Source organism: Molossus molossus, unplaced genomic scaffold (assembly GCF_014108415.1).
Source record: "Molossus molossus isolate mMolMol1 unplaced genomic scaffold, mMolMol1.p scaffold_m16_p_15, whole genome shotgun sequence".
In the NCBI taxonomy this organism is placed as follows: Eukaryota; Metazoa; Chordata; class Mammalia; order Chiroptera; family Molossidae; genus Molossus; species Molossus molossus.
Genome location: NW_023425350.1, coordinates 53,966,713 through 53,993,060, shown reverse-complemented (window position 1 = coordinate 53,993,060; position 26,348 = coordinate 53,966,713). Strand labels below are relative to the sequence as shown.

The 26,348-nt window shown below is 51.7% G+C and overlaps 2 protein-coding genes across 5 annotated transcripts in view; both read left to right on the top strand.

Annotated features, from left to right (window-relative positions):
- Positions 1-6,664, top strand: part of RAB11FIP5 (RAB11 family interacting protein 5) — a 34,174-nt gene extending 27,510 nt beyond the window's left edge. The window contains exons 4-6 of one of the 2 annotated variants that reach the window (XM_036262858.1): positions 288-2,156; positions 5,448-5,637; positions 5,900-6,664. In XM_036262858.1, the coding sequence (XP_036118751.1) occupies positions 288-2,156; positions 5,448-5,637; positions 5,900-6,103 (2,263 nt within the window). In that variant the 3' untranslated portion in view covers positions 6,104-6,664. The remainder of the gene's footprint in view (positions 1-287; positions 2,157-5,447; positions 5,638-5,899) is intronic. The other variant, XM_036262859.1, reaches the window with a different exon arrangement.
- A 2,950-nt stretch (positions 6,665-9,614) lies between these two features.
- SFXN5 (sideroflexin 5) overlaps positions 9,615-26,348 on the top strand; it is a 114,298-nt gene continuing 97,564 nt past the window's right edge. For all 3 annotated transcript variants that reach the window (XR_004959681.1, XM_036262700.1, XM_036262699.1), the window contains exons 1-2: positions 9,615-9,732; positions 19,801-19,869. Coding sequence is in view for 2 of the 3 variants with exons in the window: in XM_036262700.1 (XP_036118593.1) it covers positions 9,631-9,732; positions 19,801-19,869 (171 nt within the window). In the remaining variant the exon portion in view is untranslated. The remainder of the gene's footprint in view (positions 9,733-19,800; positions 19,870-26,348) is intronic.

The window sequence follows — 26,348 nt, the reverse complement described above, 5'->3', positions numbered from 1 at the left end:
TTAGGTTGGGATCCTGCCTGTAAAATGGGATTATTGCTTCCCAGGGTTGGAAAGATGGAATGAACTCTGTCCAGCATCTTCCTCCGTGGGTGATGCCTAATATATGTCACATGTTGGGTCTTCCCTCTGTCCCCTGACCAACACAGGTGCCTGCACCCAGCCTGTGTGGCATGCGGCACCTTGTCCAGAGGCAGGTGGGGGGCCGGGGGCAGGGGGCGTGGCATTCAGCAGGGGCTTTCCAGTCTTGGCATTAACCTGGAGGCTCACGGTTTTGTCTCCCTCCACAGCCTGGACGTGTCTCCTCAGGTAGAACCTGACCCAGCTGCTCTTCCTCACCACCTCCCCTGCTCCCCCTGTGCTCCGGCCCCCCCCACTCCTGCTCCCACCGCTGCTCCCACGCTAAGCACTAACCTTTTTGCAGCCGCCTCCCCTGCTGCCGCCACTGCCACCGCAGCCCCTGAAGCCACCCCGTCTGGATTCTTGGGGCTCACCAACCCATTCCTCACCTCCTTGCAGAGCAACCCCTTCTTTGAGGAACTCAGAGCCGACATAGCACTAAACTCTCCTTCACCTGCTCCCTCTCTCCCCAGTGCCTCCCGGGCCAGTCCCACCCCCCTGGCCTCCCCTGGGAAAGCCCCGCCTGAGTGGGACGACACCTTCAACATCTTTGCTGCCAGCAGGCTGCGTCCAGAGGCCAGGAGTGAGATCCTGGCCCCCGCAGGAGTGGGCCTGGAGGCCGCTGGGCTGCAAGACCCAGGTCCTGGGGCCATGACAGTGGAGGCAGCTGAGCCCCAAGGGGACCCAGGGGGAGGAGGAAGAGGTGGGAGCAGTGAGTGGCTGGAGCCCAGGGTTCCTCTGGACTTGGGATTGGACCACCAGAGTGTGAGTGCCGCCGACCCGGGGCCTCTCAGGTCTGTGGGGGCTGGCCTGCCCTCCACGTCAGCCTCGTTGCACCCGAGAGCCTCAGACTCCGAAGCAGACAGGGAGCCGATGGCCCCCGGAGGGGAAGCAGGGCAGAGTCCAGCAGACAGTGCGACATCTCTGTTTAGCTCCCCAGAAGTGATCAGTGTGTGGGAGAGGCTGCCTGGCCCAGACGATGCCCCTGAGGGCCCGTATGAGGAGGCCTCCAGAGGCAAAAGCCAGCTTTTGCAGGAGCTCAATACAGTCGACAATTCCTGGCCTTGGGATGTGGTCACCCTTTCTCCTGCAGCTGAGACGACCTCACCAGTCATACAGGGAGAGTCTGATGAATTGCCTCCTCCTCGGGTGAAGCCAGAGTCACCAGGACCTGTGAGCCCCACAGGGAACCAGGGGCTTCCCCAGCGGGAGCTGGAGCCGGAGCCCAGACCTGAGTGGGTGTTGGACACGGAGCTGCAGCCCAGCATGCTGCCTCCCAAGCCCCCACGCCTCTTCACACACGCAGATTACCAGGACAAGAAGGAGGAGGAGGAGAAGGCTACCGTGGGGCTGAGTGGCAGGAGGGCAGAGGCAGAAGAAGATGCCTTCCCAAGTGCACTGGATGCTCGTCCCCTGGAGGCCAAGCAGGACGGCAAGAAGCCAGGGTCAGAGTCTGGAAGCTGTCCCTCCGGGGCCCTGCTGAGTGAGCCAGTGGAGGATGCCAGCCCTCCTGTGTCTGGACCCTGTTTATCTCTGCCCGCCAGCTGCCCAGAGGGTCCTGTTCCTGTACCATCTTATTCAAAGGGCCTGGCTCTTCAGAGCCAGCAGATCTGGGGGGCTCTGGAGAAAGGAGAAGGCCCTGAGGCTCCTGAGGCTCCTGGGGCCCAGAGCCAGGAGCCAGCAGGAGAGGGGCTTGGGCCCCTGCCGGGCAGCTCCCAACAGCCTGACTTGTGGGCTTTGGAGGAGGATGCCTTGAACCCCTTCTTGTCTCTGGAGAGCCGAGATCCCCCCAGCCTCCCGTCCACATCCCCTCCAGAGTCCAGGGAATCCTCCATCTACTGTGGACCAGAAGAGCTGCCCACACCCCCAGAGCCTGCCTTTCTGACCTCTTTCTTTCTGCCCCCTGGGGAGCCAGCCTCCCCCCCTGGGGGCTCCCCCACCCCACTTGGGGAGGACCACGCTGCAGCCACCCCAGCCTCCCCGCTTGTGCTTCTGCCCTTGGAGACACGACCAGCTGAGGAGCCACAGCCCAGTGCCAGGTGAGCAGCCCCCCTGACAGCGCTGTCCAGGAGGAAGGGGTGAAGGGGGCAGTGCAGCCCAAGAGCCGAGGTGTCCACAGTCCAGCCTCAGCGCCTCCAGGGGGGTGTGAGGGGTGAATTCACCCGGGCAGCGCGAGGGGGGCTTTGAAGACATGAGCCTTCTGTGGTAGGGGCTCTGAAACTGCCTCCTCCGGGGACCTTAGACCAGCAGGTGCCCCCATCAGCCAGGTCTTTGGAGGATGACTACACTGATGGGCCACAGCGGGTGAGGAACGGGGCAGGGAGAGGTGATGAGGGAGGGAGGTGAGCGCTAAGGCACTCAGCCGCTAGGGGCTGGCGGCAGCGAAGCTTGGCAGATGCCCCCACCCCTCCCGTCCTCTGCCACAGGCCCCGGGTGAGAGGCTGCGGAAAGCAGAGAGCCAGAGGACAGAGAAGGGACTGGTACTCAGAGAGGAAAGCAGAGACCGCAGTGGAGGAAAAGAAGAAGAAAGACACGCTCCCCATGTATGTGACCCTCAGAAGAAGGGGCCCTAGCCTCATGAGGTGCTCACTGCTCTGTGTCTGTGCCTTCAGGGCGCTCCCCATGCAAGTAGGACTGCAGAGTCGACAGTGGTTGCCTGTGGCTGGTCACTGTGGCCTGTTTGGGAAGAATTTTGAGGCTATGACCTCACTGGGTGGCTGCTGAGGGGTGTCCAGGTCACTGGGGGGTGATAGGGGTGACTGATCAGGGGCAGCAAAGCCCAGAGGGTGCCAGCGCTCTAGGAGGCCTGAGTGAAGAAGTGAGGGGAGCAGAGGTGCTGCTGCCTCCGATAAGCAGGCAGGGCCAGGGGTTTGGGGAGCAGGACAGGCTCCAGCACTGGCCTCTGTGAGGCCCCAGCCCCCTGGCTCATGCATTCGGTCCTGCGGATTCACTGAGCATCCATGTGTCAGACACCTGACAGGGATGAGAGATGCTGTCCCCACCCCATTCGGTTCCAGCCCAGTGGGGAAGAAGGAACCGAGGCTTGAAGGGAAGGCCCAGGGCCAGTGCTGCAAGCGAAGGGCTGCAGAGCAGGCTGGCGGCCCTGTCTGCTGCTGCAGTGGGTGCTGAGGCCATTCCCAGAGGTGTGGGAGAGGAGCTGGTCACAGCTTCCCAGTGTCCTTGGCTGGCCCCGCTGTATTCTAGCAGCACTTCTAATTAAACTGGTCACTTTTACCAAGTTTTCTTCTCTTCAGAGTTGGCTTTATGCCTATATTTGGCATGTTCCTTACATCATGAAGTGGATGGGCTAACTAGAGCTGTCCCCAATTCTCAGATGGGGACATGGAGTCCATGAGAGCTCCAGAGTCCAGGGTGCCTCAGATCAGGGGGCAATCGGACCGGGAGCCCAGGACTCCTGGCCCTCACTCAGGGTGTTTGTACGCCTCACTGGTACTCCTCCCTGCCCCCAGGGCGTGAGAGCTGCCTTCACCCCCTTCCTTAATGCAAACCCCTGGTGGGAGGGACAGGCTGAGATATGTCCTTTTCCCTACCACCTACCCCTGGCTGGGCTCTCTGCGTCTGTTCCTGGGTCGTGAGGCTGAGTCCACAGCCCTCTCCTGGGTAACAGAGTAAACGTCCCTGGATGTGGGCGAGCCCTTCTGTGGATTTCAGGGCCTTGGTCTAAGCCACTCTGCCTCCTACTCTCTAATGGTCTGAATCCTCTGTGAAGTAAACATAATTTGTCAGCGGTCCCCTTGGGTAGGCTAATTGAATTAGGGGCCTGATGCTTGCAATTTGGGTAACTGTCTGGGGGAATCCCAGAGGAGGGACACCTTAGTCAGCCTGGGGGAATCAGGAAGGTTTCCTGGAGGAAGTGTCTTGGCACAACTTTGAAACCTGAGTAGAAGTTAGCAGGCCCCCAGGAGAAAGGGCAGCAGTCCAGACTGAGGCACAGCTTTCGTAAGAACCAAACGGTGAGGAGAGCCTGTCTCCCGGCTGGAGCCGTGGGGCGGAGGGCCCGGGGAAAGGCCGGGGGCGGGCCGTGTTGGAGGCTGCTGTCTGCCCGAGAGGGAGGCTGGGACCGTGAGCCCACGGCGCAGTGGAGAGTGGTGGAGGTGGGCAGGACTGACCCAGGAGCTGATGTAGCAGCTGTGGCCAGAAGGAGGAAGGTCTAGCGAGCCCTGGCCTGGACAGGAGGGTGCTATGAGGAAAGGTGAAAAGGTAGCAGGACTTGATGTTTTGTGAAGGCTAAAGCCAAAGTGGGGATTCAGAGGGGTTCCCAGATTTCTGACAAAAGCCATGGGAGGCTAGTGGTGCCACACACCACTGAGGAGCACAGGGAAGGGCAGGCGCGGAGGGAAGGGTGATGTGCCTGGGGGACCCCCAAGTGGAGGAAGCCAGCCTGAAACTGTCTGTGTGGGTCCAGAACTCAGGGCTGAGGTCTTGGCAGGAGACCGCCGTGAGGAGGTGGAGGGGAGAGAACCCCAGACAGGCTCACATGTAAGACTGAGAAGGGCTGTTAGAAGTTGGAAAAGCAGAGAAGGGCTTGGTGGGGGGGGGGGGGGAACGAGGGAGGAGAGCAGCACAGAGAAAGGAGTGGTCCAAGGGTCACTCCACAGAGAGGTCAGGAAGGTGAGAACTCGGGGGTTCTGAGCAGGAACATTTGCGATGGGCGGGTGGGTGCTCACGTCCTGTTCTGTGGGTTGAGGAGCCAGTGGAGGTGAGAACTGTAGAGACAGGATGTAGTCTGCATGCTCTGGGGAGGCTGGATGAGAAGGAAGAAGAGGCAGGGATGACCAAGGGTGGCAGCCAGGCAAACATCAGGTAAAGGGAGGGGTTTTCAGGTCGGTGTAAATGCTGAGTGGGAGCAGCCAGTGAGAGAGGTGGGCAGGCAAGTGTCCCAGTGTGCCCAGCTTTCCTGGTTTTAGCACTGAAAGTCCCACTTCCTGAGAATCCTCACAGTCCTGGGAAAATTGCAAAACTGGAAGGGTTGTTCAACCCCCCTCCCAAACCAGAGCAAGGTTCTAATACAGGAAAGTATGGAGGGAAGATGGGTGGGGTGAGGCGGCCCTGCAGACTGGGTATAGGTGCAGCGAAGTTTGTAGGAGGCTTCTGCTGTCCCTGTGAAGGGGCGGGGTCATCTGGGGAGTGACATGGGGAGGGCCAGGTGGTGGGGTGCTGAGGAATGCTGGACACAGCTGCCTGAGGCCTTGGCTATGTAGAGGCAGCCACCACCAAGTGGTGGGTCTCTGTCCAGCAGACCTGTGGCCCCACCTTTTCCTTGTGCTCCCCATCCCTCTCCATAACACACCTCCTGTCTGTCTCCACAGTCCCCACCCTGTGAAGCCCCTCAGTGCTGCCCCCGTGGAGGGCAGCCCCGACAAGAAGCAGCCCCGCTCCAGTCTGAGCACAGCCCTGAGCAGTGGGCTGGAGAAGCTGAAGACAGTCACATCTGGCAGCGTTCAGCCTGTGGCTCTGGCCTCCCAGGTTGGCCAGCCCGTGGACACCAAGAGGCTGAAGGTGAGGCCTAGCAGGACGCCCCGGGGGATCAGACCAGTCGTGTAGTGCCGTGGAGAGAGGCCAGGTGTCTTGAGTTCAGAAACAGGGTGCAGGGCAGGGTGGAGCAAGGGGCACGCCTGGTCTTACATGCCAGAGCCCTGAGCCAGGTAGGCCATTTCTGGCATTGGAGACAGAGGCAGCTCTAGGGGCCTATGGTGTCAGTGAGCAGGCAGGCAGGTAGGCCTGAGGGTGCTCTGCTGACTCTCATTCCATCTGACCTCAGGATTCTGGTGCGCCGGACCAGTCGGCCAAGTACTACCATCTGACCCACGACGAACTCATCAGCCTGCTCCTGCAGCGGGAGCGGGAGCTGAGCCAGCGGGATGAGCATGTGCAGGAGCTGGAGAGCTACATTGACCGGCTGCTGGTGCGGATCATGGAGACCTCACCCACACTGCTGCAGATCCCCCCCGACATCCCCAAGTAGCCCTCTTCAACCCCAGCCCCCGGGAGGGTCGGCACGGACCCACTGCCCACACAGGGCTCTCACCCTCCTTACTCCTGCTGAGCTCACTCACCTGGGGCAAGGTGCAGTCTGTCTTCTGTTGTCACCCCTTTGCTCCCCCTCCCTCCTGCCTCAACTGAGGCTGCTGGAAGGGGGGACTTTGGGCTCTCATTAGAGGTGGGTCTCACCCACTTGCCTATTTTCATACCCCGTAGCTTTGGGGGCTCCAGAAATTGAACAAAGAATTTAGCCCTCAAGACAGAGAAGGGGTGAGCTGCAATTTGATGTGGTACCTGGAACATACTTTATTACCCCACAGGGATGGTCAGCCATTTCTTCCACAGCTAAACCCTTGTCCCTCCAGCCTCTGGATGGGTCCTAGTATTACTAGGGCTGTGGCAGGGACCAAGCTGCTCATTCGTCTGTAAGTTATGGGCAACCAGGGCACCTGCCCTTCAGCCTCGTTGGTTCCCCCGAGAGCAAGGAGCCTGTATGGTCTAGTGTTGAGTCTGTCTGTCTCCAGCTGTTTGAGGAGCAAATGTGTGGATGGAGGGTGATGATTTGCATTCTCCAGGCCACTCCCTGCCCTCCTCTTTCCATGAGTGTCTTGTGTGAATGTGTGGAGAGCTGGGGCAGGTGTGGAGAGACCACCTCCTCATTCACCTCCAAGGTTGAGCCCCTCCAGGCCTTGGGGCCTTGGCTTGTTTATGTAAGGGGATCAAGCTTCCATCAGTGTTCTTGTTGCCTGTCCAGATGCCAAAACTCTGTGCTGCTACAGGATTTGAACTTTTGGAAACTGATTAAAATGTGCCTTTTGTGGGTGGGGTCAAGAGCCTCTGGATGTGGACCCCACCCCCTGTTTGGCGACCCTCTCCCTTCCTGTTGAGCACATGGGGCTGATGGATCTGGCAGAACCCTAGGAACAGAAATGGAGGATGGGGCAGCCCTATGATGCTTGTCCTCCCCTAGGGTTAATATCAGTTAAGGGTCCAGCCAAGCTGCTGCTGCTCCCTTTACCTACCTGCTGTCTTCTCTTACTCCCTCTATACCAATTGAGGGGGGTCCTGGGGGAAAAGAACTACATTCTGGAAGTGGGAGGTCCCACTCTTCCTATACTTAGGAAAAAGTTGTCCTCCCATCCATCCACAACCTGCTGTCCCAGTCTGTCCCCATAGCCTTGACTGGCTTGGCTGAGGTGCACTTTGAAATTACATGTCTGTCCTTTGACCCAGCCCTGGTTTGCTTGCAGAAAAACAGCAGGCTTCCCCACGGCATCTGCAGGGGACCTTTGGTGGCTTGGGGCACCCTGCCTTAGTAAAGTTGTGGGGTGAGGTGCTGAATGAGGATAGTTTTGACCCAGTGAGGAGGCAAGAGCCCCTCTGGGATCTCCTCTTTTCACGAGCTGGCCGGTGGGGTCGCTCTCCGGAATCACTCGGAGAGCCTTGGAAGGAGATCTGCTCTGGGAGGGATATCTTCTGCCAGGACAAAGCAGAGGAGCTCCATCGATGGGGGAAAGCCCCGGTAATGTTATCTACCTTAAGGACCGCTCATCAAAGCTGAGGAAAGTGTCCACAGGTACCTAGGGCTCAGGTCATGTTTTTGGGTGGGTCATTGGGGGTTGGATGAGTATCTTTTCTGGGGGAAGGGGGTCACTCCTCTACTAGGTATTCCTCTGGGCTCTATTCAGCCCCTGCCCTGACACTGACCTCCCACTCATCCATGATTATGGGCCTCCAAAATACCCAGGTCAGGGATGTCTTTGGAAGTTTGGAGTTGAAGCCCAAGGTTCTTGTTGGAGGTGTCTGCTCCTGGTCACGAGTGGGAAGAGCTGCAGGCGGGGTGGCCAGGGAGCAGGAACAGTCCTGCTTTGCCGTTTGTCTTCCTAGTTGTAACTTTTTGTTTATAAAGACCTTGTTCTTCATGTTTCAAGCACTTTATGAAGAATAAAAAGTTCACAGACTGCAGGTGGCTCTGTTGTGTTCCTGGTTTGATGAGCATGTGAAGCAGGCTTCCGAAGGGAAGGGAGGTGATGGCGTTCTTAGATGACACTGGCCCTGTCCTAACATCAGGGCAGCGGCACAGTGTTGTCCAGTGGCCTGGACTCGGTCTTTTCTCACTCCCAGGATACCCACATATATTGAGTACTTTGGGGGAATACAGAGGATAAAAGACTTGATTCCTATTCTCAAGCCACTTGGTCTAGTGGAGAAAGATAAGCTACAAATCCAAGACACAAATGGTTCTTTGCTAGCTAGAATCTCCGGCTTTAGGGAAAGTCTGTTTGCTTGTGGTTCAGCCGTTGGAGGATGAAGAAACTGACTGCTACAGATCATGCATTGTTCAGAAATGCATGGGAAGGCATCTGCCAACCCTGCACCTCACCACAAGACTAAGGAGACCTAAAGTGGGGTTCCCTAGGGTCAAACCATGTTTTTACTGTCCTCTTGTATGAAACAGGCAGAAGCTCCTCTCCTCTCTCCATGTGTTCATTATCCCTGCTGGTGCCTTGCTTTACATTCTGCAGTACTCCCCTTACCTCAAGTCCTTGTAGAGTTTCAAAAACACCACTGAACCCCACTCCCAGTTCTCTTCTTGCCCAGAATTAGCCCCAGGAGGGATATTCTTTGGCAAAAGGAAGTGGAGGCTGCTAAAGCTCCTAAGACCCTCACCCCCCCCCACGAGTTTGACTCAGCCAACAAATATCTGAGCCTCTGCTGTGAGCTCTTCCATGTCTGGCACCGGGGCGAGGACTTAGCAGTGAATCAGAAAGTCACAACCCCTGCCCTGTGGACCTTACAATAGGAAAGAAAGATACTCAAAACCATAATTATAAATGCAAGGGCTGCAACAGAGAAGTGCTGGGTGCTATAGGAGCATGTGGTGTTGGTTTTGGGGACATAGATCCATGGATTGGGAAACAATGTTTTTACCCTGAGGCCATAAAGAGTGTGTATGTGTGTGTGTGTGTGTGTGGGGGGGGGGGCTCCAGGAACTGACAGCATGGCTATATAGAGCACAAGGCAAGAGGCAGGGTGGGACAGAAGAAATTGCATAAATATTCTGCAGTGCAACTTCCTGCAGAAAGCCTTCGGAGATTAACCCTACTCGGCCTGGAGTCCTGGCCCATCTGGTCCCGGGTCGGACCCGCTTGAGTAATGCTCTTTTGAGCTGCAGCTCTAGAAGTGACGCCCACCGCAGCAACTCAAACTTCTAGGGGCAAGTAACCAGCGAGGGGTCACTCCGTGGCCCCTTTAGTAGAGACCTTAGCGTCGTACACGCACACTTGCCCCGGACTGCAAAACTGGCAGCGGGAACCTAATCCCAGTCTGCGTTGGTGCAACTCTGCAGTCTAGGGGTGTCCAGCGTCTTGACAAGGAAAACTACACTCCCCAAAACCCCTTGCGGCTCCGGCTCGCTGCGGTTGCTTATGGCCAATCCGGAGACGTAGCTGTGGCGGGGGCCGAGGAGGGACATTTTAAAAGGGCCGGAGATTGCGGGCGTCAGTGGCCATGGCGGATACAGCGACTACAGCATCGGCAGCAGCGGCAAGTGCCGCTAGCGCCTCGACAGATGCACCTCCTTTCCAGCTGGGCAAACCCCGCTTCCAGCAGGTGAGGACTGGGTTGTGGTCTGAGGTTCAGCGGGTGGCACAGGGAGGGTGAACAAACTCCTCTGCAAAATCCCCTTTAGCCTTAGGGTCTCCGACCCGCGGCCACCCCGGAGCCTGCAGCTACTGGATCGGGGACCTCGGCCAAAGTCGCTCCTTTTCCATTGGTCAGCGGGGTGAGCGAGGACTCCCACCTTGGCTCCCTATTGGCCGTCGGCACTGTCGCTCTGCGGCTGCCCGCGCCCTCCAGCCTTTCCCTCCCGAGGTGCTCTGTGATTGGCCGCTGCCGGCCGCGGCCGGGGATGTGGGCACCTGGGTCCGAGTGGCTTCTGCAGGGTCCCTTTGGGTTGTGCAGCTGCCCACTCTGGGCGGAAAGTTTGGGTCCGGCCCTGAATGAGAAGTTGCCTTGGCCGAGATGCCTTCTGACTTTTTACCCAGGGTGGGAACTGACAGTCTTCCCGAGCTTTTGGAGGAGCCTCCGGCGGCATCAGTGCCCCGCGGCCAAGCTCCCAGCCCTCCATGCCAAACGGGTCCGCCGCGCGCGCGAGGGGTCAGGGCCACGAGTCGAGGGGTGCTCGCGGCCCAGCGATTCCGGTCCCCTCCTGCGAGTGATTCGCTGACGCAGCGAGTCGGCCGGCTGGTGCCCTGCCGGGGATGAAGCGAGGACTTGCGGAGAGAGCTGGGTGCGGGGGAAACGCTGTGTCATCTCCTGGGGCAGGCGGCTGCGGGGAGGGTCTGCGTCCCTGGGAACATGCACCGGCCGCCTCCGCTGCGGCCTCGGCACCCGAGCCCAGGCGCCGCCGAGCGCTCGGCTCTGTCCGACCTGCTCGGGCTTTTCGGGGTGCCGTAACAGAGGTCCATTTCTTCCGGGGCCCCCCGCAGGGCACGGGTAACTCGACCTCGGCCACGGAGACGGGGATCGAACCCGCAGCCTGGACGTGAGGCCGGGGCTACAGGCAGGGAAGGGCCGTTCCCACGCTGCGGGCTGCCTCGTAGGCTTGGGCCCCAGCTGCCTCCAACGCCGAGGAAATGGAATTTATTAGGAAAAGGGCAGAGACTCGGCTGAAGTGAAGCTGGGCTGGCCTGGGGTGGGGGACAGCGGAGGCGGACAGAAAAGAAGTTTGCAGGAAGAAAGGAAATGTACAAAGGTCGGTGCGGTGGGTTTTTAATTTTAATTTTATTTATTTATTTATTTTTTTGGTGGGTGGTGGTGGTAGAGAAACTGGTTCTAGCAAGGTGATGCACCGAGTTTTGCTGATAATTCAGAGCTGTGTCCCTAAGCCTTCTGAGAAAGTGTTTCCACTGTTTTAAAATAGGACTTGAATTGTTTTAAAAAACAAACCATCTCAGCATGTAGGTGTCTGAGGTGAGACTGGTGTCTTCCTACCAGCGTAGGGTGCCATCTAGGGTGAGACAGTCAGGGGTGCCTCTGCCTGAACTTGAGTAACCCTTCATGGGCTGTCCCCCTTTCCTGCCCTGCGCATTTGTCAAGACTTAGGACCACCTCCTCCCTTCTTCCCCTGTGACGTTATTCCCTGATAGGACCAGGGTACTGACTCCTTCCTGCTTACCTCTTTGGCCACCACAAGTGGGGTCCTTATAAGTCAGCCTGCCCTATGGCCCTTTAATACTTCTCTGTTTGGTTACTTGGTCCCCTTAACCCCTGTGTGCACCTTTTGAGTGAAAGGGCTGATCTTTGCCCTTCTGTTGTCTCCATCTTAACCCTGTGGCCCATGGGGCTAGACACAGTAATGTGCTGAATAAAGATCTGTGGGATGGTTTTTCTCTGGTACTTGTTCTGGGACATTCAGTCACACAACAGACATTTATCAAGAACTTCCAAGTGGACTGAACCCTTTGTGTGATCATCGCTAGAGCCATAAATGCACATTTGAGACTACTCTGTTCTGGCAGCCATTGCTTGTATCTCTTCTTTGGCAGGGCTCTGGAAGGCGGTAACAATGTTTGCTTTTGAAGCGCCCCGCCTCCAGCACAGGAACCTGTACCGTGCATGTGATCCATGTGTTAAGGAACTCTGTCTGCTTCCCCCTCAAACCTGTTCCCTGCCACACTGCTCCCGCTGTGCAAGCAGCCCAGCCTACCACCCGACTGACTCCTAAGAAACCCGGGAGTCACCCATATACTTTCTCTCCCTCACTTTCTAAATACAATCAGAGGTGTTCTCATCTCTTAAACAGCTGTCGAATCCACTGGTGTCCACTGCCAGAATCCTAGACCAGGCCCCATCAACTATCTCCTGAGCCACTGTGGAAGCCGCCTGACAGGTCTCGCAGCTTCCACTTTCAACACTCCCTTTTCCTCATGGCAGAGTCCAGTGCAGGTCTGATCAAGTGACTCCCCCCTCCCCTAAACTTAAACACCCTCCAGTGGCTTCTGAAGTAAAGACCCCACTTTTGAAGGGGTCCCAAAGACCTGTATGACTCACCGCTGCTGACCTTTTCTTCCTCGAACTGAACCCCCACCCACCCTCTCAAACCCCCCCTTTTCTCCACATTGGCTGCTTTCATCCCCTTGAACCCTGAGTGATTCATAATCCAGGGTCCATCCCCAGAGCGCACATTAGGGACACCACTTTCAATCCCTAGCCAGTCTCATCACTTTCTGCAAGAATGGGCACCAGAGTCTGTCCTTATTCCTGGGAGTTGCCCCAAACCCTTCTTTCATCCTTCAAGGATCTCCCTGCATGGGAGGGCAGAAAAGCAAGGGCATTGAGCCATGTCAGAGAATGGAGATGGATAGGTTGCCTCAGTGGCCTTTGGTCTCTGACCATCTTTCTTCCCATAAGATGATGGTGATAGCCAAGCATTGTTCCAACCTTTTTGTGTACTGACTTACATAAGTTTCACAACAACAGTTATCCCTTATATTATTGGTGAGAAAACTGCAGCACACAAATAGATGAACTAACTTCCTAGGCATTCTGACTCCAGAGTCAATATTTGTTTATGGTCAACTTTTTATTATGGGAGTTTCCAAGCATAAAAAGTGGAGACAGCCTGGCCAGTTGGCTCAGTGGTTGAGCATCGACCCATGCACCAAGTGGTCGCGGACGCATGCCCAGGTTGTGGGCTTGATCTCCAGTGGGGGGCATGCAGGAGGCAGCCAATCGATGTTCTCTCTCATCGATGTTTCCATCTCTCTCTTCCTCTCCCTTCCTCTCTCTCTCTCAAACCAATAAAGGATAAAAAAGTGGAGACAGTTGACAATGATTTCTGTGCACCCATCACACAACTTCAACAATTGCAAATGAAAGGCCAGCCTCATTTCGTCTGTACATCCTCACCCCAACCAATGAATTATTTTAATTTTTTTCTTTATTGATTTTTTAGAGAGAGGAAGGGAGAGGGAGAGAGAGAAACATCGATGAGAGAGAACATCGATTGGTGGCCTCCTGCATGGCCCCCTACTGGGGATTTGGCCCACAACCTGGTCATGTGTCCTGACCCAGAATTGAACCAGCGACCTCTTGGTGCATGGGTAAGTGCTCAACCACTGAGCCACACTGGTTGGGCACCAAAGAATTATTTTAAAGCAAAGCCAAATATCCCATCATTTCCTTGTACCTGCTAATAAGTATTTCTAAAAAACAGAGACTTTGCCCTGGCTGGTTTGGCTCAGCAGTTAGAGCGTCAGCCTGCGGTCCAGAGAGACCCAGGTTTGGTTCCCGCTAAGGGCGCATACTTCAGTTGCGGTTTGTCCCTGGCCCTGGTTGGGTCGTGCGGGTGGCAGCCACTCAATGTGTCCCTTTCACGTGGATGTTTCTCTCTCTCTCTTTCTTTCTCTCTCTCTCTCTTTCTCTCTCTCTCTCCCGCTCTGTCTGAACAAAAAATGGAAAAAAAATGTCCTCGGGTGAGGATAAAGGAAAAAAAAAAGGATTTTTTTTTTTTTTTTTTTATAAAACAAACTTTTAGCCCTGGCCGGTTTGGCTCAGCGGTTAGAGCGTCCGCCTGCGGTCCGGAGAGGCCCGGGTTCGGTTCCCGCTAAGGGCATGTACCTCGGTTGCAGTTTGTCCCCGGCCCTGGTCGGTCGTGCGGGTGGCAGCCACACGATGTGTCCCTTTCACATCGATGTTTCCCTCTCTCTCTCTTCCTCTCTCTCCCTCCCACTCTGTCTGTACAAAAAATGGAAAGGTGTCCTCGAATGAGGATTTAAAAAAAAAAAAAAAAAAAAAGAAAAGTATAAAACAAACTTTTAAATTTTGGAATAAATTTACAGAAGTCAAAAAGAACAGAATTTCTGTATAACCCTCATCCAGTTTCCCCTAAATATTATCATCTCATATTACCATGGTATAGTTGTCAAAACTCAGAAACCAACTTGGGAACATTACTATTAACTACACTCCAGCCTTTTTTGAATTTCGCTTTTTTTTCCTCTTTATTGATTTTTAGAGAGAGAGGAAGGGAGAGAGAGAGAGATAGAAACATAGAGGAGAGAGAACATTGATTGGCCACCTCCTGCATGTTCCCCTCTGGGGATCAGGCCCACAACCTGGGCATGTGTCCTGACTGGGAATTGAACTGGTGACCTCTTGGTGCATGGGTCGACACTCAACCACTGAGCCACGCCGGCGGGCGGATTTCACTATTTTTTATACTAATGTTCCTTTTCTGTTCCAGGGCCTACCCAGGATCCCAGATGACATTTATTTTCATGTCTCCCTAGTTTCTCAGACTTTTCTTGTTTTCGATTACTTTTGACAATCTTGAGAAGTACTGGTCAGATATTTTATAGAATGTCCCTCAATTTGGGTTTCTCTAGTATCTGTAATGATTAGACTGGGGTTATGAGTTTTAGAGAAAGAATATCATGGAGCTGAAGTACCTTTTTCACATGGTATCAGGTTTTTTTTTTAATTAGTTTTAACATAGCCACAATACCATTTAACACACCTAAAATAAATTATTTCTTAATATCAGACCAGTCACTATTTGTCTTAGTCTGTTGGGGCTGCTATAACAAAATACCATAGATCTGGTAACTGATAAACAACAGAAATTTATTTCTCACAGTCTGGAAGCTGGAAGTTCAAGATCAAGGCACTGGCAGATTCAGTGTCTGACAAGAGCCACCTTTCTGGTTCATAGACAGCACCTTGAGGCTGCAATGTCACATAGCTGAAGTGTGGAAGGATCTTTCTGAGGTCTCTTCTATAAGGGCACTAATCCATTCATGAGGGCAGAGCCCTCATGACCTCGTCACCTTTCAAAGACCGCATCTCTTAATACCACCACCTTGGGGGTTAGGGTTTCAGCACATTACTTTTGAGGGGGTGACACAAACATTCAGTCCCTTGTACTATTCACATTTCCCTGATTGTCATCATATTTTTATTTTTTTAATTAATTTATTTTTGTTACAGATGTTTCTTCTTTTTACCCTACTGATCCCCCCCCCCCCCACCGCCGCTCTATCTCCAGCTTTGTTGTCCATGTCCATTGTTCATGCACACTGCATATAAGTTCTGTGGCTTATCTCTCCCCCACCACCCCCTCTTCTGGGGATTGTCAGTCTGTACCCCACTTCCATGTCCCTGGGACTACCCCATTCCTCAGACTGTTATGTTCATTATATTCCACAAATAAGTGAGATCATATGATACTTGTCTTTCTCTGTTTGGCTTGTTTCACTTAGAATAATACTTTCCAGGTTCCTCCATGTCATCTCAAAGGATAAGAGATCTTTCTTACAGCTGCATAGTACTCCATTGTGTATATGTACCACTCCTTTTTTATCCATTCGTCTACTGATGGACATTTGGGCTGTTTCCAGATCTTAGCTATTGTAAATAGTGCTGCTACAAACATGGGGGTACATATATTCTTTCTGATTGGTGTTTCAGGCTTCTTAGGGTATATTCCTAGAAGTGAGATCATTGGGTCAAATGGCAGTTCAATTTTTAATTTTTTGAGGTAACACCATATTGTTTTCCATAGTGGCTGCACCAGTCTGCATTCCCACCAGCAGTGTACTAGAGTCTCCTTTTCTCCACACCCTCGCCAACACTTGTTGTTTGTGTCATCATATTTTAAATAATCAGTGTGTTTGAATCAGGATCCCAAAAGACCCACACGTTATATTTGATTGATACGTATGTCTCTTCTAATTTATTCTCCCTCTCTCTCTTTTTTCTTTGTGTTGAAGAAACTGGGTTCTTTGTCCTGTAGAATTCCCCTCATTCTGAATGTGGCTGAAGGCATCTCTGTGGTATTATTGAATAAGTTCCTCTGTTCCCTGTTGTTTCCTGTAAACTTGAAGGCCATGCTTTTAACCCCTGTCCCATATTGCCTAGCAGAGGGGAGAAAGGTGACAAGGTGTTTCGTTTTCTGCTCATTTCTCCTTCTGAACCTGCTGTTTTTTTCACTTCAGGCCTAACACCGTTTTGGCCAAACTGGGGCCCCTGGACAGGAAAAGGCACATCTGCTGTTTCCCATTTGTGTTTCAGTCTATGCAGAAATAAGTTTTTTGTTTGTTTGTTTTTAAACTTTCTTGCTCCTTCAGAACTCTCTCATCTGCTAAGAGAACCTGGGGTAGGGGTGTGCTGTGGGTGTGCTGAAGGTGTGCTGGGGGTATGCTGAGGGTGTGTTGGGGGTGTGCTGAAGGTGTGTTGGGGGTGTGCTGAGGGTGTGTTGAGGGTGTGCTGGGGGTGTGCTGAGGCTGAGGCCAGTGTGTTTCAGGGCACAGAGGTCACACAGGGCTCCCTCTGGGCAGGGAGCTTGCTGGACAGGAAGGTGCACTCTTTACTCCAGGGGGGAGAGGTTTGTGTGGGCTGAGAGTCGTGAGGCGGTGGTGAGTTTCTCATGTAGTTTGCCTGAAGTAAGTTCTGAAAGGAAAGTGACTTGTAGGTAGTTACGTGTTTTAATCCTTTATATCCTACAGACTAGAGAGTCCTGTAGCTGGTTTGTACTGTGGAAAGGGTCAGTACCTGCTAGTCCAGTGGCTCTCGACCCCTGCTGCTCATTACTCACTTGGGCAGGTTATTAAACAGATGCTGATGCCTGGAGCCCACCCCAGGCCAATAGAGTTTGAGTCTCTGGGTGTTCAGCTGGTGTTTGGAATACTCCGGCGATTCAACGTGCAGCCTGGTCCAGGGCCACCAAGCTGGTCTAGCCTTTCTGCCTTTGGGCTACAGGCTCAGTGAGTGTTTTATTCCCAAGCGCAGTGAGTTAGAGGGCTGGGTACGGAGGGCGGGAGGTTCCTTCTCAGACCATCGCCTTCAGCTGCTGCTCCCAAGGCCCGCGCTCCCCCAGGGGCGGTGGAGGGGGGAAGGCGGTGGGAAGGCCATGGACTGCAGGCCCCAACCCCTGCTGAGAATTAGCTGACTCACCTCTCTTGTGAAAGGAACTGGAAGCAACCACTTGGCTGACTCATTCTCCAGGTAAAGAAAAAGGGATGGAAAAACATCCACTGACTTTATCTCATGGGGTAAAGAGGGGGGCTGAATTTTGGAGGGGGAAAGAAGGCCATATATTGTAAACTACTGAGAAAATAAAAATTACTCAGATTGAGACAGTAGGAACCTTGCCTGCCACTCACCAGGCTGGGAGGATGGGCATTCAAGCAGCTACAAACAGTTTCTCCCAAGGCCCTGCTGCGTCTGGAAAGTGTCCCAACAACCTCCGTCTTGAGTTACTGCTCTTTCATACTCACTGAAACATCACCTCTCCCAGATCTCGGGGGCTTCTTTCCTAGGGGCACTAATGCCATTCATGGGGGCTGTGCCCTCATATCTAACCACCTCCCAAAGGCCCCTCCTCCAATACCATCACCTTGGGCATTAAGATTTAACCTGTGAATATTGGGGGGGGGGGGCACAGATACTCACTCTATAGTAATAGCCACAGTATAGTTACTATATTCAGGAATCTTACAATACTTTTATTAATCTATGTCCTACGTTTTGTCAGTTTTCTCATTAACGCGCCTGGGAATACCATTCCCCACTCCCTTCCCGTCCAGGATTCAGTCCAGAATCGCGCGATACATTTAGTGGTTTCCTTAGCTCCCTGTAATGTGGACATTTCCTCAGTCTTCCTTTGTCTCTATGGCATTGACATATTTGATGAAAAAGGCCAGTGATTTCGTGCAATTTTCTCAGTTTGGGTTTTTCTGATGTATCTTCATGATTAGATTCAGTCCTTCGAGAATACTAGGTGAGCGATATTGTGAACTTCTCAAGTTGTCACATCCAGAGGCACACAATGTCCATCTTCCCTCACTGGTCCTTTTAACATGTCCCCATCAGTTGGGGGGCACTTCATTACTTTCTGGCACAATAAAATGTACCAGTCTCACCAGGTACCTTCCCTGCCCCAGCCCAGGAATTGGCTACTTCTCTAAGGAACCCCGAGTGGACCGGGATCCAATGTAATTCTGTCTCTTTGCTGTCCATTTACTATCCATCTGGCTCTACTTATTTCCTTGTCTATTTTTTTTTAATCCTCACCCGAGGACATTTTTGCTTTTATTTTCAGACAGAGCGGGAGGGAGAGAGGGAGGAAGAGAGAGAGAGAGAAATGTCGATGTGAGAGAGACACATCGAGTGGTTGCCACCCACACAACCCCAACCAGGGCCAAGGACAAACTGCAACCAAGTTACGTGCCCTTAGCGGGAACCGAACCCAGGACTCTCTGGTCTGTGGGCCGACGCTCTAACCACTGAGCCAAACCGGCCAGGGCTTCCTTGTCTATTAATTGGAATCATCCTCTTTATATGCATTTCACACAATCATAAATATTTTTCATGTCATAATTGTCTGAAAATGTGATTTTTAAAGGCTGCATGATGTTCATTCACCATCCGACTTTGCAAATAATGCAGCAGTGGGTGTCCTTGGCACACAGTATACCTCTGACTGTCTCCGATGGCTTCCTTAGACTACATTAGCAGAGGTGAAGCTTTGCCAGGACAACAGTGTGAGCATCGTGGTTTAAGCCAATTGAGTCAGAAGAGTTAGAGAAGCAGCTGCTTTCGGTAGGCACGGTGCTGAAGCTCGATCTGGTCTGTGAGAGACAGGTGGAGAGGCTTCTCCAGGTAGGCATGCCGTGGTGAGCAGAGACGGCGGCATTACGGGGCCTGGTGTGTGCAGGGGACTTTGAAGTCACCTGAGCCTACCGCAGGGTCTTTATCAGGAAGGGGAAAAGAGCAGAAGTTGGCTGCAGGGTCTGGTTTCCTAGTGAGCAAAGGGAGGGAGTGTAGAGGTTTCTGCTTCCTCCACTATGCAGAGATTGGTGCTTGGAGAGCTGTGGGGGTCCAGGGAGGATCAGGGCCAGAGCCTGGGAGGGTAGCGAGGCACGAACCCCAGCATTTGCAGCCTTTCCCTTTGTCCCCTAGCTTGGCACCCTCTCTCCTCCCCTTGAGCTTGGCTTTGCCGGGCTGGCTCTGTCCCTGGGGCAGAGGGCCCAGCAGCAGGGTTGCTTGGTTTCCTTTCACTGTGCTCTAATGCCTATGGCCTGCTTTGCACAAAGCCTTTCTTTTCCAGGGACCTGCTCTGGGGCAAGGCCAGAGGGAGTTGGCCCCTCATCCGAGGCCTCACAGCAGCTCCGGAGCTCTGGGTGAAGGAGGGCTGGGCGCTGCAAGCAGGGTGCTGGGCGCCTGAGCTCTGCCTGTGGGGAGGTTGGCCTTGGAAAGGGATCTGCCCTCATTGGAGAGGTCCCAAGCAAGGCAGGGAGGCTGGGGGGGGGGGGGGTCAGGGAAGGCTGGGAGAGGGCGGGGACCCGGCCTTACCTCCAGCCTGTGTGCTCAGTGGTGGGTGGGGAGCTGCCGAAAGGCTTGGAGCGGATCTCAGGGCACTGAGGGGACAGGGAGAAAAATGGGAGGCACCTTGAGGAGAAGTTGGGACAGTCACCGAGTCTTACTGGTCTTTCTGAATTGGTGTTAGAAAGCCTTCAGACTGGGAAAGCGGCCCTCAGGTCACTGAGCAGTGAGGCCTCATTGGTATTCATCTCCCATGTGGAAGTCCTGGGGACTGGGGGGTGTGGGGTGGGGTTCCCCGGTGGCTGGAGGATGGTCTACAGCAGCTGATCTCTCCTCTCCCACCCCCTTCTCCAGACGTCCTTCTATGGCCGCTTCAGGCACTTCTTGGATATTATCGACCCTCGCACACTCTTTGTCACTGAGGTAAGTCGTGGCTGGCACTCTTGCAGAGGCCCCTTGGCCTTTATACCTTGTCACTTTAGAAGATCCATGGGTCATCTGTGTGTGCACTTTACATACGTTATCTCATTTCATGTGGATCTCACCGTGTCAATTCAAGGTAGATACATATCATCAGCATCATCATTTCAAACTAATAAAATTATTTCCAACGACATGAATTATATGCTCATTACAAAAGTGCAAACAGGACAGATGTTTAAGTAGAACAAAAAAGTATCCTTCATATACTCTTCCTACCCAATTCCCTCCTCTCATAGGCAATTGTATAATGTACCTTATTCAAAAAAATGTTTTTTAATCCTCACTTGAGGATACTTTTCCATTTATCTTCAGATAGAGGTGGAGGTAGAGAGAGAGAGAGAAACATTGACTGGTTGCCTCCCACACGACCCCGACCAGGGCTGGGGATGAACCGCAACCAAGGCACATGCCCTTGACCAGAATCGAACCCGAGACTCCTGGTCTGTGGGCCGACGCTCCAAACGCCAAGCCAAACCGGCCAGGGTGGTACAATTTACCTTTTATATGTGAACTGTGCTATGAATTTTGACAAACATATTCAGTCATGAATCCACCCCCACAATAACAATGTAGAACATTTTTGTTACCCTAAAATGTTCCCTCATGCCTGTTAGTAGTCAACTCCCCTGCCCAGCCCCTGGTGACCACTTGTTTTCTGTCCCTACTGTCTTGCTGTTTCCAGAATGTCATAAATGGAATGCAGCTGTGTGTGCCTGGCTTCTTTTCCTTAGCATCATGCTTTTGAGATTCACCTGTGTTGTCGCATCTATCAGTACTGCATCCCTTCTCGTTGCCATTGAAAGGATGTTCCAGAATTTGTCCATCCACTTGTTGATGAACACCTGGGCTGTTTTCAGTTTGGGGCTATCATAAATAAAACTGCTGTGAGCATTCTCTGTGTGGACGTATGCTTTCATTTCCATGAGGAAATAACTCGGGGTGGGATCACTTGCTCGTATGGTAAGTGTGGTAAGTGTGTGTGTAACTTCATAGGAGACTGCCAAACTGTTGTTCAGAGTGACTCCACGTTTTCCATTCCCATCTGCAATGTTCTAGTCATTGCCTGTCCACACCAACTCCTGGTATTGTCAAATGTAAACATACTAAGTTTACTTCAGCGATCCCAAGAAGTGTGTCTTTGTAACCTCATTATATGTATTTACAAATGTGTGTAGGAATGCATGCGGATACAAAATAGCAAAGATTTACTAAGCACTTACTGTGAGCAAGGCAGTGTTGTAAGAATTTTATATGCATCAGCTCAACAGATGAACTGAAAGCAATCCATGAGGTAGATACCACTCCAGTTTCATTTTGCAGATGAGGAGACAGACAGAAGGTAAGTCTCATGCACGTGGTGCTGGCCAGAGATGGAGCCAGGGTGTGCACCCAGGTGAGCTTGTCTTCAGAGCCCTTACCCTTAGCCAGTTTGCGTTCCTGTTCAGGTCATGAGTTTAGAGAACTCTCCCAAGATTACTCCGCGAGCAGAAGGCTGGAGCTCCTGCCCTGGGCCACATGCCCTGAGCAAGTCATGGAGCCTCTTAGTTGGCTTCCGGAGTGGATATCACTTCCCAGCCCTTCTCTGTGCTCTGTGCCTTGCTCCAGCCCCGGAGTTGATCAGCTCTGGGAGGGAAAAGCCATGGTGGACAGGAGCTCAAGGCCTGCAGGGCACCTGGGCCTCGAACAACCCCTACTGTGGGAATTAACCTGATGAGTGCTTTCCCATGCATCTCAGCAGGAGAGGGCACAGGTATTTTCCTGACTGGCCCTACCTGCCCTTCTGGGCCCGCTGCCTCCTAAGGGCAAGGCTGCTGTACTTCTGGGCTCTGTCTGGACTCTCCTAAGTTGTTGATGCAATCACGTGAACATTTGGAAGAACACCCAACCAGAGAAACTACTTACCTAGCCGAGAGTATGTGTCTTTCTAGAAAGTTACAGAGTGATGCAAAACTAGATACAGTTGCCACATAAATCCCAACATAAATGCCACCTGTTGATGGAGGAGTCAGCAGAGGCCAGTGCTTACCTCAAGAGATGGAGGTGCTAATGATGGACTTTGAGACGTGTTGAGAGACGACAGAGGGAGACTTAGAAGGTTGGAGGCATTTCAGTGCTCCCAGGTCACCACCAGGAGCAGTGGGGATGGACGGGAGGCTACAGGGTGCTGTGCTTCTGCGCCAGGAGGCTCACGCCCCTCTGCAGCCCACCCTCCCCTCATTCCCAAACCCCTTCATTTGGCTGCTGTGCACCTGCACCGCGTCTTCTTCAACGCGCTCATTCTGAAAGGCCTCAACATTCTTGTACATCGCTAAACTGAGTGTATCTAAATACCATTACTAAATACAAAAACCTCATACCTATTCATTGATGTGGCAAAGCAACTTAACTATTTACTAACTAGAAAACAAAACCAATGCAATGTAGTTTTAGAATTTTTTCAGATTTCATATGTTCCCTCCCTTCCTCAAAGATTATGATAGACTTCCCAGAAAGAGCCTTCCCTTCCCCCCAGTGCTACCCCGCCCCCCAGCACCACACACATACACCCTAGTTGGGGACTGTTCCCAGCACTGCCTGCTGGCCTTTTGGAAAGTTCTGCCCGCAGGAGATCTCCTAGGCCCCCAAAACTCTGGAAAGGTCACAAGTGGGGCCTTCAGGTCCTCACTGGTGCTAGTCCTGGCAGGTGGCTTAGCAAGGCCATCTGCATGACCACAGTGAGAAATTGGAGGCACTGAGAGCAAAGGTCAGCCCCTCCCCCACGGGCTGTGGCGCTGCCTGGGGGGCCAGTCTGCCCCTCTGCTGGGCTCACACACTGAGGCTCCCGTCTACAAAACACTGCTTCTCTCCCAGGGCCCTTGGCTGGTGTCCCCGTGGGCGGGGGCTGCCCACGCGGAGGCCGGGCCAGTTTGCCCGTCAGGGTGGGAATCTAGCGGAGGACATGAGGGGCTGGCTCTGGAAACCAGTTTCCCGAGGTGGAAAGATACTGGGCGGCTTGAGCCATCTGGTGACCCGGTTCTGAGGGGCAGTAGCTGAATGAACCGATAGACTCATCTTAGAGTTTTGCAGCTACTGTTTGCAATTTATAACCGACCAAGCTTTCAAAAGATTTCAACCCTCTTAGGTGTAATGAGGCGGAGGAAATTTTATTCACTGTAATTTCTCTTAGGAAGAAGGCTGTCTTTGTTTTATGAAAGTCTTGAGCCAGGCTTCAGAGAAGGAGGTTGGTTTGCTTGACAGAGGGGGAGAATTGTACTTTGATCAGAGAGGAGAGAGAAGGAAGAAGAGGGAAAATCAGTGGGAAGGGAGAGCAAGTAACTGTGAGCTGACAGGCCGGTGCCTGGGGGCTCTTTGGGGAAGGGTCGCGCCTTCCATGCTTGTGATAGTCATTGACTTGACGCAGTTTGTCCCCTCCACCATCATTCCTGGAAGTTGTCAGGAAAGTCTGCCTGGTTCATGAAATGTTTGCAAGAGTAGATTATTTGAGGGGATCTTGGTGGGGGGGGGGGGATCAGTCGCTGGGAGCTGGCAGAAGCCCCAGCTTTGGCCTTCCACGGAGGTCATGGGATTCCGTCTAGATCTCAGGCAGCCCTGCCCAGCTGACACCTAAGCGACTTTCAGTGATGGATAAAAGGGATTTGCTATTCTGAATTCAATAATATTTAAGGGAATAGATGGATGATAGGTTATCATCCTGAAGGGCATAGAAAACTAACTGAAACAGTGTTTACACCATTTCAATAATAGTATTGGTGTAGTAATCTGAAACTTTTTGGGGTGTTATTGTAAAATAGAATAAATAAGTATTTATACTGATGGTGGAAACTGGGGTTCTCACCATGGGAGTGGGGAGATACAAATATGAAGTAGGGGAAAAGACAAAGAACTATGAGATGTATTTGAATTGGAGGTATCAGTATGAGCTCATGATTTACACACACACACACACACACTCTTACATACTTACATGTATATTTCCCAATTTCCTGGCTCTGTTCACTGAGGGGGCCTAGAAGCAATGGCACCCAGTAACAATGCATCACTATCCAGTAAAAGGAACCAGGGCTTCTTGGAGAGATGGCCAAGTCACATGTGGGGCAAGGAGAACTGTTACATAAAGTAAGCAAGTGCCCAGAGAATGATGGAGATACAGCAAATGGCTTGAAGGGCAACCTACTGTCCACATTTGGGACAATTTGAACATTAATAAAAAGAGCCATGGATTATAATACATTGAATAATAATAATAATAATACATCCACGAGTCCATAGCAATACTAAAAAGGTGGGGGAGGGAAACTCTTCTTTACGGAAGCCTGTCAGCTAATAGACATAGAAGGAAATAATCACTGTGCACCCCTCAATGCAACAGCTGACTCCGACCAGGATCATTAATGGATGCTATTTCCATAGAGCAAAAGAGTGGTGGGAGAGAGGATATTTGTATGCTCTCAGACAGTATCACCTGAAGATTATTTAGCAATTACAAGTGTGGGGGGGAGGAGTCTTTACAGTGGTTGGAGGACACCCCTTTAACCACGTGACCAAACTTAGCATTGCTAATAATGAAAAAAACTGACATTATATGCCTCCCGATGTGACATGATTCTGGTATTAATGCCTAAATATGGGGACATATATGAAAGTCTAAAGAAGAAAAAAAAACTGCTTATTACCCCATCTGCCACAAATAATAACCATTAACATTTTGATGTATGTTTATGTACAAAAGTAGGATGTTTACATAATACGTATAAAGGTAGCTCTATCTCTATATAGATACATATAGAATCATATGATATATTTGTATACATAACATAAATGTATACATGATATATTTTCTTTTAAACATAGCATATCATGATCATGAGCATTTTCTCTTGTCATTAAATGTTTCAAAATGTGTTTAATAACTGCATGTATTTACCATGTGGTTATTCTGTAATTTACTTAGTCATTTTCTCTATTGTTGACCATTAGGGTGGTTTCAAGGTTTTTGCCATTATAAATAATATTGCAATAAATATACTTGTACATACGTTTCCTCATTTTCCTCTTTATTTCCTTTGGATAAATTCCTAGAAGTGGAATTTCTGCATGAAAGGCATTTTAAGGATATATTGCCAATTGCCCTGTAAATTGTACAACCTGTACCAAGATAATATCAGTTTATACTCTCAATAACAGTGAGTGAGGGTGTCCATTTAAATGCATTCTAGACAGCATTAGATATTCTAATTTTTAAAATATTTAATGGAATTAAAAAATATATATATATATATTTTATTGATTTTTAGAGAGGGAGGAAGGGAGAGGGAGAAAGAGAGAGACATCTATGTGAGAGCAGAACATCAATCGGCTGCTTCCTGCATGACCCTAAACCTTGGGCATGTGCCCTGACCGGGAATCGAACTGGCAACCTTTTAGTGCACTGGAGAGTGCCCAACCAACTGAGCCACACCGGCCAGGACTTTAATGGAATTTTTTATTTAAAAAACAACAACAAAAAACAGAACAAGCCCTGACCGGTGTGGCTCAGCGGTTAGAGCGGCCTGAGGACCAATGAGTCGCGGGTTCAATTCTGGTCAAGAGCATATACCTCGGTTGTGGTTTGTCCCGGCCCTGGTTGGGGGGTCATGGGGGAGGCAGCCAGTCGATGTGTCTCTTTCACATCGATGTTTTTCTCTCTGTCTCTCTCCCTTTCTCCCACTCTATCTGAAGATAAATAGAAAATATCCTTGGGTGAAGACTAAGAAAAACAAAAAACACCCCCCCCCCAATGTCAGTACCTTTATATACTTCAAGTTCTTGCCCATCTGTATTCATGCTTGACATACTTATTACATTGAACATAGACTTTTTGTTTGCTTTGTTTCAGTCATTTAGAAGTCTTTATAATTTTTTAAAAGTCTAGTCTTATGGTACAGATAACCATTACTATTAGGCTTCTAGGTATAACAGAGAGATTGATTACTGTCTTTTGTGATCCCACCAAAACAAACAAGCAAACCAAAACAGTCTCAGGCATGCTACTTTTCACCTCTGCTAATTTTTTTTTTTTCTTTCTTAGAATAAATTCCCAAGATTAGGATATCCAGGCCGGAGGCCACGATTGTTTTTATAGTTGTTGGAATGGTTGGACAGATTTGTTTGCCAAAAGGTTACACTCGCTGCCACACTGCCGGGATTGTATTGGTTTACCTCACATAGGTCCCCGAAGGTGACCAGAGGTCAGCCAGGGGGAAAGCAGGGCCTCTCCCCATGTGTCCCTAGTTTCCTCTCCCTTTGGGCTTCCCAGAGGGTGGCTCATGGCTGGTGGGAGCCAAGCCAGACAGCCCCGAAGGTCCCTGGACTGCTGAGAGGACATGACCAGGGGCTCGGGAAAGCCAAGGGGAGGCCAGGAGAGGGTGTGGCCCTCACGC